We start from the raw sequence: 15,275 nt of genomic DNA, 5'->3' as shown, positions 1-15,275 counted from the left end.
GATATAGTTTAGCCAGAGGTTCCTTGTAAGCTTCAAATTGGATTGCAGAGATATGCCTTCTACTTCCCCAAGCATCCCTTCACGTTTGATACTACCAACACACAGTACACCAAAATGCTGACAGCCAGAAACTCATCCTCCAACACGTAGGATATGTTTATTGAAACATCTTAAAAGCACTGGTTCTTTCCAGATTGTGCTATACAACCTTCTCCACTCACTCTTTGATCAAACGCCTCCTTGTTGTTAGCTAGTCTCTATGTTTTCTCCCAGCCTGATCTTGATTTGCAGTCCTGTACACATGCTCAAGAGGTCACAGCTCTTAGAGTCCTATTTCTTTCAGTCGCATTTCTCCTTGTCCGGCAACCCTTCATGGAACTCCCTGCTAACCCTTTACCAGGAAGCTGCATTGCCTCTCAACATATTGACACTCTGCAGCGTGGTGCCCCCACCACAGCTTTATAATGTCTGTTTTCCACAGATTTTTTTTTCTCCACCACAGCCACTCTCAGCTAAAGCTGCTCCTTCTGGCAAAAAATCCTCAGTCTACAGCTGGGCTGATATAATCCTTCAGTCATACCTACAGTCTGTGTTACCACTGTGTGCCACACATCAGAAACAATTTATGTACCAAAAAGCTTTCAGAACAATTCTTATTGGACCTAGAATCTTTTTGATAAAGTATTACATAGGAGAAGCAAAGATAATAAATAGACAGCACTGAACAGAAATATTTTGAGGTTAAGTTCTGCTTTGCTTGTATTTGGCCCCTTTCTTCCAGTTTCCTACTGCCCTAACTTGTCAGCTTCCTGGGATCCAGATGGAATTCTACTGCAAAGAAGTTGTTAGGAGTTGAAAAGTCTGTCTGTGTCACTAGGAGGTAAAAGAGTAGCAGTTAAAATTATTAACTGCACCCATTATTTGTATTAGTACTGTTATGATTATTCTTTGTATTAAGATACAGCCCAAATCCCTCTGTTTCGCCCTCTCTACAAGCACAGAAAAAGCCCCCAGTGTTTTCACCTGAGATCTTGCTATCTAAGCAATGCAAGGGACAAAAAATGGGTTACTGCAAGAAAACAATAAAAAAAGTTTGTGCGATAGGAAGAGTTCTCAAGGACATCAGCAATCTAAACTGTTGTCAACTCATGTAGCAACCTAAAAAGAGTTTTAAGGAGGGATGCTTTGGGAATAGCAAAAGCCTCCTGAGTTTCCAACAAAACATGGGAAAAGTTAAAAAAAAATGGCTGAAAAAATCAGCAAGTGAGCAAAGCAAGCTGGAGTTTTATGAGGATATGAAGTAGCTCCTAGGATGAGAGTCAGTATAGAAAGTATGTGTAAGTGGCAAGAGAGAAGAAAAGCCAGTTAGAAGCAGCAAGATGGTTTTGTGTGGTATTAAGTATTCTTACTGCTATTTTTTCTGCCTACTATGGATGCAGAGAAGAACTGCAAAGTTTTATGGATTTACATTTTACAGAAGATTGAGTATGTGAACTCGTACAGTACATTATGCTACTTCTAGTATGACTTTGCAAAAAAGCCCAAACTGAGTTTTATAGTATGTATATTTATCATTATTTACTTTATATAATATATACAAAGGTTTATATATAGGTTGGACTTCTTAATATTGAGTTAATAATATGGAATTTTACTGACTAGAATGCATATGATCTACTTGTAAAATATTTCCTGGAAAGCATTAGTAAATGCGAATTCATTTGCGATTTCTACCAGGTATTTGATTACTGTCATTCCACTGGCATATATCTTTCAATGGAGAAACAGGTAAATTTAAAATTTAAAATATTATCAATAACACTCTTTCCACTCTCAATATTTATTTCTTTGTCAATCAAGTTAAAACAATGACTCAAAAGGGAGACACCTGGGCACATATATCTATTATTCCTTCTACAGTGTAGTACTCGCACTGGTTTTCATGGGAATTATGCATGTGAATGGACTGCATTATTATGCTAGATTAAGAGAAAATTTTAGAAATACTTAACTCATCATACCACTTCAGAACCTAATATTTATACTGGTACTTAAGCCTGCAGCAATACAAATAAAGCACATAAAGCACAAAATACAACCCCTGGAAATATATTACTGATAGCGGTTTTTTAAACTTTTTATTACAGCTATCACTGTAATTTGCACTGAGTTTAAACTGTTTTCTTGGCTTTTTGATAAAAGAACAAACACAGAAATATGAATCAGATCACTCCAAAATATGTGCAACACTCCCAAACACGGGAAGTTACAAGCCAGTAAGAGGACAATAAAAGGGTTACATTCCAAATATATTAATTAGATGCCTGTGTAGTCACAGAAAGGTCCTTAAAATTTTCTTTGGTATTCACTATGTCTTCATGACCAGATTATATTAATCCTGATCCCCTGGAAACATTGCAAATCATCTTTAATTCTTCAGACACATGACTCTTCCATCTCATCTTTGGCAGTGGTGTTCTCCTCCCACACCATGACAACTCAAGGATAGTATGAACTGCCTTCCTCTGACCTAGGAATGATATTGGGTCCTTCCTCCCTCAGAGCTAAAAATTAATTGACCTAAGTTTAACAGACTAGGTAGAAAATAATTTGCTCTTTCCCAGATAGGTAGCTTCTGTAATCTGCTAGGCTAGTTAGAATGGGATAACTTTCTAATCTTTTTTTGTTTTTTTTTTTAACCTTAAACATATTGTTCATCTTTGCTGCACAGTTAACCCTGGACCTTAACTTCTGGTTGCCACTAACACCCTTGCCACTTTCATAAAAAAGTTTTCTCGCCTGACTTGTAGTGGCTCAAACTTCAATTGTCCAATCTGGCTGGAGTTATGTGGAAAACTTCAGATTTTAACTTCCTCTGGCCACCCAAGCTACTTTACAAGAGGGGCACAGGCTAAAATTCTGACTTTCCGATAGTGCTCCTATACCTTGAAACAATCCTGAGGACTGAACACTTCAGATATTCTTTTCAGTATGATGGTTCACATCTGGACATCTCTAACCAGGTCAGTCACAGTTACCATGAGAGTTAAGGCTATTGGACACTATATCCATGAATACCCCTGCTAGGAGCAGAAACCTTTGAATTAAAAACCTATTCAAACACATGTTGCATCTTTTCTTACTGTACTAGATTGTATCCTGGATTAACAGAGATTATTGCACCCACAATATGCAAGTTATATTAAGAATTTCTTTAGAAAACAACAGAATTGACAAATTATCTCTCATTAAATGAAAATACAGAATTTATATCGCAGTTGGAGTATCATGCCTAAATCCAAAGCAGTGCATTTCAAGAAAGAAAAAATAGAGAGGCCAGAGGACAGCAAGAAGAATTAATGAAGTACAATGAAAACAATTAACCTTTTTTTTTTCTATAAAGAAGAAAACAACAAATAGGGATTGATTAAGAGAAGAACACAGTGAAAACATTACTAAGAATCCCAAATATGTAAACAGTCTGCTGCAAAGAGGAAAGTAAATTTATTATAACAACTACGCAAGAAGTAATAGCTTCAAGTAATTTACTTTCAGCAAGTTTAAGATCAGAAAGCAGGAAACATTTTCTAATGGGAAGACTAGAGGAACGCTGGAATAGATAACTTGGGTAAGTAATCATAACAAATCTTTATGAAGACAGCCAAGTGTTCATTAAAAGAGACAGATTATATAGATCCTGGCTTTGAAGGAAGAATGAGGAGGTAGACATGATGCTTTCTTGGAGTCCTTTTCAACTGTATGATTCTATGCAGAAGTGACCAAAGAAATGCAGCCATACGTTGTCAGTGATACCATATTACAGTACCACTTGCTGTGAGATCTTGGAATGAAAAAGCCTCAATCAATGTAAAAGACTCAATCAATTTCATCATTTAGACAATCACTTGGATTGTGATACAATCTCCTAGCTATGGACCACCTAGCTCCATTGACGTAACCCACAGCTTTTTTATCCAACATTTTAAACAACAATTACTTTCAGGATTGGACTATACATGAACATAATGTCTAATACAGTCACCGTATATAGCACTTTGTTTTTTAAGAGGAATGACTTAGTAACTTGTCCCATGGCCTTAAGGCTAGCCAACACTAGCAACAGCTACTAATAACACCAAATTCCCAGATGTAGTCTTCAGTGAATTTTTTAAATGGAATTAGATTTAATATTTTGCTTCAAAATCTAGATGTAGTCAAATTTCTTAATCCCTTATCTGTCCTTGATTATTAAGTTGGGATGGTTAGTGGGTTTTTTTAAAACTTAAGCCTAAAACTTTTCTTGGTAGATCATCTTAATAATTAGAAGTGCACAAGGATATGTTTATTTCGGCATAGTGTCTGCAGAGTTAACACAAAATAGTAAATAACCTTTTTAGTCAGGTAATTAGTTTTCAATAAAAATTATGATCATCTAATGTGAGAACACACGACAAATATAGAGTTGCCAGTCTTACTTGTGACTAAGTGTGGAAAAGTAACATTTTCCAACTTCATTTCAATATTCTGGGCTTTTATTCTATGATAAGCAGCATACAGAATTAGGAAAGTTACATAACCATGCATATTCACTACATTTAAATCACTTGACATAACACTAGGTAAATGATCCAAGGAAAAAAAAGAACAAACATGCATTATGATTCACGTTTTGGATGGTGAAAAACTAAACTGTTACAAACCCCCCATGTTTTCTAAAATTGTATACAGTAAAAACCATGACAGCTGAAGTAGGTACAAACAGCAGTATAGCCAGCATCAGGTGTTCTCAAAGTTTCTACACATACGAAGTAGCCCCCATTCAAAAACACGATTATTTGGACAAAGTTATAAATGCTGTGCCTCAACATAAAATTTTTTAAAATACACTTAATCTCTCCTACAGATGATTGCTCTTTGACAGTGTGTACGTTATTGCCCTTTTCACAACCTTTAAAAAGAGGCCCAAAACAGAACTCCATCTCCACCCTCCTATCAGTAAGTTGCCAAAACCAGGGTCCTGAAGTAAAATGAGCCCAGGGTTTGCTCCCCTCCCTTGGGCTGTCCGCAACATACTCACCATGGTGGGCTAGTTTTGAAGACTTTCTTCCCCTCCCCCTGCACCTATGCACAATGAGGGAGAATGGAGAGCAGTTTCAGCATTAAATTTGAACTTTCCGGCTTTTGTTAGCTTCAGTCACCACCTTAACATTATCTCAACTGTAGACTTTTATCTGTGAATATCTAAGCCCTGTCTTGTGGAAAACTAATTACTGAGCCACTGAGAGGCTTCATAATGTCCTGCATTTAAGTCCTGAACATCATACATAATGCATAGGAAGCAGTCTCTGCACTCTGATTACAGAACACTGTCATTAAGAGAGCAAATTAAAGATGTGAATAATTCACTGGCTGAGCTTATTGTCAGTGCTGCATTGTGAAATTAGAATTTCTAATAAGTACTGCAATTTTTTTAACCCAATTAACACAGAGAACATCTTGAGTCTGATTAGTACAATAAAAATTATTACCTTATTCTTTTGCTTCACAACAGCCAAATTAAATACTGTACTTAATTATGCAGCATTCATCGTTTCTGTGCTAGAAATAATAATAATAATAATAAAAAATCTCACTATCGCTTTAATAAGACTTCCAATATTTAGAGTGCAACCCAAAAATAGAGCATATGAATTTCATGCACAATTTCTTATCGCAAAGTTACTGGCTTCCCCCCCCCCCCCCCCCTTAGACTTTGAAAATCGGTTTTAATATCAGCAGTCGACCATGATGTCACTACTGAAGCCTTCTCTGGAAACAAAAACGTATTCAAAAAAACCCCCCAAAACAACCCTTCTGAACAAGCTCTGAATATATATTGTGAATTAACTTTCTCTGGGTTGATGTGAAGACAGAAAAAAGACCATTATCACTTACTGACTTGAAACCAAATACACAAATATACAAACAGAGAAATACATAAATATATGCATATATACATATATAAGTCATTTCAGAAAAGATGCTTAGGAAATATACTATGAAAAAGCAGGAGCTGGATCAGCTCTCTTACCTCAGTTCCTTCTGGCATGGATAGATAACATCCTTTCATCCTAGAATGGAGAAAAGTCCAATTCAACATCCAGCGTGTTGATTTCCCCCACACGGTGCCTGCTGCCATGTTAAATAAAGAAAATGATCACTGAGGATGCAGCTTTTGTCTCCAAATATTTAATACTGCCTTTTAGGTGTCAAAGGACCCCAGGAACCTTAGCACATCTGGCAGCAGACACCACTGGCTGCAGCTGCTGCAATGGGATTTTGCCTCAACCCTATTTCATTCCCAGCTCCTTTTTCTTCGCCATCCTGGGGAAGTTTAATCACAGAGCATGGGTGGGGAGAAAAAAAAAAAAAAAAAGAAGAAAAAAAAAAGGAAAGGTGGCATTGCAATCACAAGCTTTCTTGATTTTGTCCTAGAGACAGGGACTGCAGCAACCACCTTGCATCTTTGTCTAGTTATTTTAGCATGTGTATGCAAGGGGGGAGGAAAAAAAGCCTGAAAATTATTCAGGCATAATGCAATAGACATAAAGAGACACAAAACGACAGAGGAAGAGAAAGAGAGGGGAAGAAAGAGGGAGGGAGAGAGGAAACAGAAAGACTAAGAGAAGGAGAGGGGGCTGTCAAGTGCAGCTAAATCTGCATATGGAAATCAGGGTTATCCTGGGTACAGTTTTATTTAACCATGATGTACTGTTTTTTTAATTAGACAGGAATTTAAAGAAGGAAACGAAGGATTCTTACAGACATAGGAGCAAAGGAAGCATTTTTAATCACAGGAGCCTTCTCACAGCAAGCTGCAGAAGTAACAGCAAAACTTTTTACAGCAACTTCCTTGTTAGAAACAAAAGTTTCATGTACTGCTGCTGTTTTACACCCAGAAACCAGGCAAAACTGGAAGAGCATTGATTCTGAAGTGAATCAAACCAAAGCAATCCACAATGATACAGTAATTTTTAAAAAGACCCAAAAGCTGCTAGGTACATAGCATGAATTTTAAGTGGACTTATGCCACATGCAGGTTTTAGGACTTCCTCCCTGGCCCCTATTTGATGGTGACTGTCATACCCAATGAAGGCACTTCTATAAATGAAAAGAGGGACACTCAGTTTGAATTTCAAATGTACTAAACACCGCTTCCCATGCTTGCTGAGAACTGCTGCTGTCTCCAGATGGGAGCAGTACCTGACAGACATGGGAAGGTTGGATCACAGTCTGTTAAGCATCAGAAAAGGCCAGGACCTCTTGCCCATGGCTGTGAGGGAGCATGGGGATGAGTGAACTGAGGAGGCCAAGGAGAAGGAAAATGAGGTTCAGGTACAAGCTAGAAAAGGAAGCCAAAGAGAGGTAGAGGTCAGTTGAAGCACAGGATTAGGAAGCAGCAGTCTGATCTGGGGTATTCAGTAGCAGTGCCAAGGTGCTGCTGTTCAGGTGAGAGGTGGCCAGGCACCACTCGCGGCTGGCCAGGCAAGGGGCAGCTGGCCAGGCAGTTGCAGTGGGGGGCTTGGGGGCACTGGAGGGGGCTGCCAGCGCCCAGTGCTGGGGGGGCGAGCGGCTGCCACAAACCCCACCTACACGTAAAGCTGCAGGCGAGTAACAAACACATTGGGAACCAAGCGGCTGGGAGACGCGGCCACCGCCCGGGTGTGAGGAGGGAGGCGGTGGGGAGCGAGGGGCAGAAGCCGGAGGCGGGCAGCGGGGGCCGGGGACAGGCACAGGCGGGCCGGGGACAGGGCCGGCAGCCGCCCCGCAGCGGAGAGGCCGCCCGGCCGCCGCGGGGAGCCACCTGCGGGCGGCGGCGGAGGGCGCCAGCGCCGCTGCGGCCTGAGGCGGGCGGGCAGGGGAGGGAGGAGCGGGCTCGGGGCGGGGCGGTGCCGCGGGGCGGTGCCGCGGGAGGGAGCGAGGAAGGGAGCGGGCGGGAGCACCCCCAGGGGCGGAGGCGGGCCAGGCCCGGGCCGGGCGGCGGGGAAGGGCGGGGCGGGGCGCGGCGGGGCGGGGCTGCCGGCGGCCAATCGGCGCCGCGGCGCTTGCGCAGTGCGGCAGTGACGGTGGCGCGCGGGACGTACGGAAAGTGTCCGGGCGCGGAAGGGGAGCGGCGTCTCCGCTGGCGCGCAGGTACCTCGCTGCCCCGCCGCCACCCCGCCCCATCGCGGGCCTACCGCGGTCTAGCGGGGCTGACGCATCCCGTATGCGCGGCCTGGCCTGGCCTGGCCCGGCCCGGCCCCGCCCGGCCCGTCGGGGAGGCGCCTCTGGGGAGCGGGGAGCGGCGCTAGGCCGCAGGCCTTGCGGGCCGGGGGTCGCGTGTGTGGCAGATCCCTGGCAGGTGTGCTGTCCGGTGGCCGCCGCCCGGCAGGCGGCTGGGGTGTTGTTACCGGCGGCTTTATTGTCGGTGTGCGGCTCCTACCCGCCGACTGTAACCTCCTGGGAAAGTGCTCCCGCGTGGCTGCCGGGAGGGATGCTGTGCTTACAGCCCGCTGGATCAGGGATGGAATAGACAAGTGGAGAACTGACGGGAGTGCCGGCTGCGAAGAGCTGCCCTTTTTATACTTACACCCCCCCCCCCCGCCCCCCAACGTTTTCTATCGTGTGGGGCGATTTTGATACCCTGAATAGAACCGACTTACCTTGGAAACCTTTCTTCTAGTGATTAGGGAATTCCCGTTAGCAGCTCGTTTTTGCCTTGCCTGCTGTGCTAACACATCTATACATAAGGTCCTGGTGTAAACTGAAGCACTTAAGTCGTTCTTTTACTTAAGAGTTGTTCTGCTGCTGCTGTACAGCCCACTGCGCTGCAGCAATGTGAATGAATGGGGGAAAGTAGGACAGAAACCTCTTTTTAATTTAGCTCATTTTTCAGTCAGGCCTCTGTACTGCCAGCCTGTAGCCACGGTGTAAACTGATTTCTATAAGAACAGTATTCAAAACTGTTAGCAATTAAATTGAAAACTTAATTCAGAGTTTTGTTTATATGTTTGCATGTTATTGTAGAACTCTGACACCTATTGCCTAGTTCTGCTCTTTCAGAATGTTATATAAAATATTAATTCACTGATGTTAAGCTTACATGAACTTCTTTTGGGCATGATCTTCCTTCTGCTTTGCTTTTTTTTTTTTTCTTTTCTTAGGTTCCTGGGAAGTCAGACTTTTAAAATGAAACCTTTAGCTATGTCAGAATTAGCCATACAATCATTTTCTGAGCTTTAAAACTTCAGCATTTCAGGGTTCCATAATTGTCATGTGGGGTGTATTTACTGCTTCTTAGAAGGAACTTGAGCTGTAATGTACCTTAAAGTCGTGGGCAACTGGGAGCCTGTAATGCATGATGTATTTTAGTAGCATAGCTACTCTGGTCGGAAAATGCAGTGTTGCTGAAAGTAGCTTACCCCTGTCTTGTAATGTATTCCTGCCTCTTATTTTACCCTAATGCTGGTTTAACCTCATGACTAGTCAATTTAGAGAGCTAAACCAAAAGAAAATGAACCTGTTTTGTTTTTTTGTAGTCACTGATGTGACTCCTTGGACAGGTTGTGGTGGAGGAAGATGAAGTTGCACAGAGAGGCAGAATTGTGTGGCAGGGCACAAGATGGTGATTGCTTTTCTTGGAGGTATCTCCCTATTTGTTAGTTTGATGTTACAGTTGGCGAGATGTGTCCTTACTTGGACTGAAGGATTATTGGCAGTTGTAACAATGAGAAATTTATGTGAAGAAACGCTATGAGGTAGTTTTTTTAATTTGTCTGTTTGTTTTCTGGTTCAGGTGGAAACAATGGATGATGACTTGGTGGCTTCTCCCACGCCCCAGTTTCTCACTGAAAGCTTGGAGATGGCAATGGAAATGGAGAATGAGAATTCAAAGATGCCTTGTTTCTCCTGTGCTTTTGACAACCAAAATGGAGGGAGAAGCTTCTCTGCAGAGTCTTATTTAGCAAGTGGGTCTCTTAAGAGGTATGGGGTGTTTTTTGAGTTACAAATATAATACCCTTCTAAGATGTTCTTTCCTCTGGTGTTTGGTGTCTCTAAATTCTGATAGGGTTTCCAAGTCAGTTTGTTCCTCAGCTTTTATGGTCCTGAGGTCAGCTTGGTGGTATACCAAAGTGGGAAGGGCAATTGTGTTGATTCACTGCTTTGAATAGTGTTCCAGGTCTGGTTCCTAGCTTTGTGAACTTTAATATTTTAAAGGACCTGTTACGGGCCTGTTAGGAGACTTCAAAACTGGCCTGTTGGGCAACAGCGTCTGAGACTCCTTGAAGTTCTGAGGAGGCTGCAGCACTGCTTTTTCCAGTCATATGCTCTATTCAGTACTGGCCCTTACTCTCGTTTCCATGTAATAGAAACAAACCTGAGCTGCCCAGCTTCCCCAGATCACTGGGTCTGTCAAGTCCATCTTTCTCAAAGATGCATGCATTCTGGGTTTCAGGTTCAGAAGTCGGATGGATAACAAGTAAGTATTTTCTGTGAAATTCCAGAATGTTACTTTGGTTTAGTTACTGTCTTCTTTACTGTCTGTGATCCAGCTTAGTTGTCTGTGTCATTTGCTGATCCTGCAGGGGTTGTCTTATTTTTCCTACAAAAGCATAATCTTTCTGTCTGTCTGCCTGCCTGCCAGGCCTCATATTTTGTGTTGTTATTTGGAGTGGTTTTTTACCCTTCATTTCCACAGCCTTTTCTGTAAAGCCTTAAAGGGGTTTCCCCTGTACCTCCGCCATTCCCTGCCTTATTTATCATATTGGGGTTTTTTGTTGGATCAGAGCACATTCATTCAGGCTGATGTCAAGTAAAGTACTGAGAGAGCCTGTGTCTGCATGAACATATCACTAGTGGATTCCGCACTGACAAAGAAGCGTTTCATGACAATTTCATGTGAAAACTGACTCAGGAGTCTGCATGTAGACAGGTTTCCCAGATCACTACAGTCATGATAATACTGTTCACCTGCCACTTATGCACGTTGTCTACTTGGATTGTAAATTCTTGGAAAAGTGTGTGTGCGAGGGACGACTTTGTCTTAATTATCTAGAACAGGAGTAACTGGATTTAATTGCTAAAGGCTTTAATTGCTAAAGGCTTTAAAATAGACCAGTGTTTAGGCAGTTACCAAGTGAACTACAGATGTTATGGGAGATTGAGCTGATTATTCAGCAAATGCTCTTTTTGCCTCTGAGAACTGAACTTTTAATAGTGCATAGTTCAAGAAGAATATGAATTTGGTGTGTAATATAATGAAACTAAGTGCTTGCCCAGTATGTTTTTTTTATTTTTGAAAACTGAAATACTTCTTGAATATTAGTGAATTCAGTTTCACCTATACTGAAGTATTTTATGAAAGGCAGTGGGGAAAATTCTGAAATAATTTCCTCTGATGTCTTTGTTGTTGTTATACAGCTTGCTGTGATTTATTTTTTTGAAACCACATTAATAAATATTTTTATATTTGCACAATTATTAATGTTTTAACAATCTACACAGATGGCTGATTTTCTTGACTTAGAGTGAAATGGTAATTCTGATTTTATTTATTTTTCCTTTAGCCAGAACAAAGGGTAGTCATGGCCTAGCGTTAAAGTTATATTAAGTCAGATTTTGTGACCTTCATCAGTTTACCTGCATAAAAGTGTGTTTTTATTAATGCGTTCTAAATAAATATTATTAAATGTATATAAAAGAGCAAATGCATGTTCTAGCATTAGTTATTAGGTATGTAGTGTACATTGAGACTGATTCCAAATATACACTTCCAGTGGAGTATGTTACCTCATGTAGCAGCCTCTTCTGGTAAGTACAGTCTGTATGTTATGTCTTAGCCCCTTTTAAGGATGAAGGTGCTTCAAGGTGGTAGGTTGTTAATTTTTATTTGATTCTAAAATATACTGTGTCCTATGACTATATAATGTTTTTATGCTCTTGAAGCTAGAAGTTGTCATATTTTATGTACTATATATCGTATTGCTATAAAAGATATAACAGTCTTGTCTTTTGAGAGCACTGCTGCTCCTTCCTATCTATAGTATGCATGTTGCTGATAAATTGATAAAATATCAGTGGTACGTAAGCCAGCTGTAGATACTGTATTCTATAGCTTTATTACTGGGGAATGTTTGAGTATTCTTGGCTCTATTTTACAGGGTTTTGCTGAGACTAGATCCTTCTCCAAATGACTATGAAGAAGATGTAGTGGAAATGTTTGGCTTTCAGTGGGTTACTGAAATGGCATTAGTTGAATCCTGTGGACTTCTCTTTGGCTTACTTAGGTATGGTAACATTAGTGTATTTTAGAATTAATCTGCTTCTGTAATAATATAAACCTTAAGAATGTAAAACTTTTCAAGTTTTTGATAATTCAATTATAAAAGACTGTCGGCTATGCAGTGTATCCAGAAAGATTATACTGTCTATCTAATGCTCTAGTAAGTGAAGGGTAAGACGCAGATGGAGTTACAGGAAGAAGTAAATTTTGTGTCACAGATTTTTAATAATAAGTTTCTAAGCAGTGTGGTGCATATCTTAGCCATCACCAGATAAAAATTGGTAGAGTATAATTATTACAACAACATTGTGATTAATGTAGAAGTCTCTAACTTCAGAATATATGAATAAACTATATAAGATTTCCTTGAATGAGATTGTGCTACCCATATAACTGAAGTTGTCTTTTGAAGGTTTTAAGTCCTTTTTTGTGCATAAAGAAAAGTGGAGGTTAAAAATCAAATACTGTAAATGCTGGATGCAGCACTTTCTTCAATTCTTTGGATTAGGATAGCTTCAGCAATCTTTTCAGATACAGTTACTCAGTGTTTGACTAATTCAATGTAGATGTTTAATCTGGTCAATGCAAATACACAGATCACCGATAATCCTCTTTGCTACTGATAATCCTCAGGATGTACAGCACATACAGAGAGTGGATAGGAGAGGAGCTTTTGTATGATTCCACAATATATTCCATCATTCCTTTTGATTACAATGGATTCTTCCATCCCTTTAGGGTATGACCAAGGGCATGATGTGAAACTTCACTAATAGGGTCTGGCTTACTGAAACCTGATGGCATAGATGGCAGGAAGTATATTAAAACCAGTATTATTTAGCTTTGCTTGTCTGATGCAAGCTTTGACTTCACTGTGATTTAAAAAAAAAAAAATTATAAATATCTGCTAATGAAGGAGACAGGAGGATAACTTAGTTAAAAGAAATACTGTATCCCTTTCAGCATTTAGTCTTATCTGTTTATTAACATAAAATCATTGGGCAGTGACAGTGATATAGTTGATCTGTTGAATTAAATTGATTTTTTTTTTTCCCTGTGATATAAACTGCTCTGTAATTGTAATAGAGATGAATGTAAGGCATAATATATTTTGTTGTGTTTTTTAAGTTATTCAGTGTTTTAAAACCTACTGAACTGGTAGGAGTAATGGTTTTCAGCTGACCCTTGGCTATGAGGGTTTGGTTGCTAAGCTGTCTTTTGGTGTGACAAGTCCCTCATCAAGGATATTATCTCAGTTCATTTGTTCAGTCATAAAATGGAGCACTTTCATTTATAGACCAGTTGACAACTGGAAGTAGGAAAAATTCTTTTTACATTGTAGAAAACGTGTGCTTTGAGTACAAGTTACAATGATTCTTGAGGACAGGGTGGCTGTAAATAGTTTGGTTTATGAAGTACAGGTAATATCTATGTTGAAATACATGCTTACAGTAATCTAGTCTTTTTAATGTGTGTGTGTAAATATTAAAGACTGTTATTTCACATTTTTAAATATTGTAGTAAATAATGATATTATGCAGCAGAACTGCAAGTTAAAAACTTTAATTGCACAATAAAAAGAATTCTTACCTGTGGTTTTTTTGTGTGATTGAGGATGTGTAAGTCAAAGTGAGTAACAGCTACATAACCACTTAAATGGGTATATTAAGAAAATATATCTTTGATTAATGAACAGCAGTACCAGTTTAACTGTCAGAATATTTATTTGCAAATCGAGTGATTTAATGATTAACAACCATGAGGATCAATCTTTGAGGTAAAAATGCAAATGGAAAATTGAAATTAAAATTACTTATTTAACTGATGATATCTTTGTTATGCTTCTCATGCCCGGTTTGTGCTTTTTTCTTTTTTTTTAATCAGCCCACTGTATTCTGTCTTGTCAATTCAGTGGAGAGTTGTTTTTTTTTTTTTTTAAACTTGTGTGGCTCCTTTCTGACATTCTCTCTCTAACCTTCAGCCTTTTTCATAAAGTCTTCCTGCTTTAGTCTTACCTCCTTTCTACATGGTTGAAATACTTGGAAAAAATCATGCACAAATTCAGCATTGATTTCAGAACAAAATGAACAGCAAAACCCCACAACCCACATAAGTGACTGAAGGTAATCTCGGGTAGCTGACATGATTTTATCCTAGGAAGGAATAGTTAGGGGAGATACTTTTAAAGTGTGCCTGCCCTTTAATATGCAGGTTACAACCTGGGGTATTGGGTCCTTGTGGGCACTTCCTAGTTTTCAGATTTTTTTTTTTCCATAAGAACAATTGATCTGTGTTGTATCCAAGTATCCTGTTTTTGAATCCTTCAGTAGTTGCTGCTTTGACTGTATACGAAACAAAGCAGAGAGCTCCTTCCTCAATTTATGCAGCATTTTCTTTCAAAAATCTGTCTTACACAGTTGTGCTTTTCATGTATTCAGTTTACTACCACATTATCTCTGCGGAGACTATACTTGACGACCACTTGAAAATAACAGTTGTTGCAGAATATGGCTGAGTGCTTACCTATGTTACAGCTTTCTTAAATTTTCATTTGCAGTGGTAATTAGCAGCTTCTTTAAAAATGCTCTCTCCCCTCCAAAACCGAACTGAGTTTTAACTTTTCTAGAGACACTTCCTCCTTTTATTCTACTATATTTGTTGCTTTTTATCTTTTGTGCTCAAGTTAAGCAGCAGACCACCCTAAAGAGGAAGTGGGAAAAGCTGTGGAAACAATTTACTAGTGTTCATACACAGGTGAATTAATTCAGTGTATACTGAGCATATGCCATGAGGGCTAACTTTTGAGTTTTATTCTGTGGTCAAATACGAAGTTGATTAATGCTTGTGGAAAGATCACTTACAAGGAATTGCTTTTGGGGTTTTTGTGTGTGTGGTTGCTTTTTCCTTCCCTCATATTTAGTTAATTTTGTATTTGTTACTGTGTTTAATGTTGTAAAAACAAGCAAAAACTCTG

At 39.8% G+C, this 15,275-nt stretch overlaps 1 protein-coding gene and 1 long non-coding RNA gene across 4 annotated transcripts in view; one reads left to right on the top strand and one right to left on the bottom strand.

The window, feature by feature from the left end:
* The window catches only part of LOC119150173, a 181,694-nt gene extending 175,342 nt beyond the window's left edge, over window positions 1-6,352 (bottom strand). The window contains exons 1-2 of the long non-coding RNA XR_005104958.1: window positions 6,071-6,352; window positions 5,078-5,121 (exon numbers count right to left, since the gene is read on the bottom strand). This is a non-coding gene — a long non-coding RNA (uncharacterized LOC119150173). The remainder of the gene's footprint in view (window positions 1-5,077; window positions 5,122-6,070) is intronic.
* Window positions 6,353-8,083: 1,731 nt separating this feature from the next.
* MMS22L (MMS22 like, DNA repair protein) overlaps window positions 8,084-15,275 on the top strand; it is a 92,645-nt gene continuing 85,453 nt past the window's right edge. For all 3 annotated transcript variants that reach the window (XM_037392324.1, XM_037392326.1, XM_037392325.1), the window contains exons 1-3: window positions 8,084-8,172; window positions 9,815-10,002; window positions 12,180-12,305. In XM_037392324.1, the coding sequence (XP_037248221.1) occupies window positions 9,824-10,002; window positions 12,180-12,305 (305 nt within the window). In that variant the 5' untranslated portion in view covers window positions 8,084-8,172; window positions 9,815-9,823. The remainder of the gene's footprint in view (window positions 8,173-9,814; window positions 10,003-12,179; window positions 12,306-15,275) is intronic.

Source organism: Falco rusticolus, chromosome 6 (genome assembly GCF_015220075.1).
Source record: "Falco rusticolus isolate bFalRus1 chromosome 6, bFalRus1.pri, whole genome shotgun sequence".
Lineage (NCBI taxonomy): Eukaryota > Metazoa > Chordata > Aves > Falconiformes > Falconidae > Falco > Falco rusticolus.
This window is presented reverse-complemented; position numbering and strand designations above follow the sequence as displayed.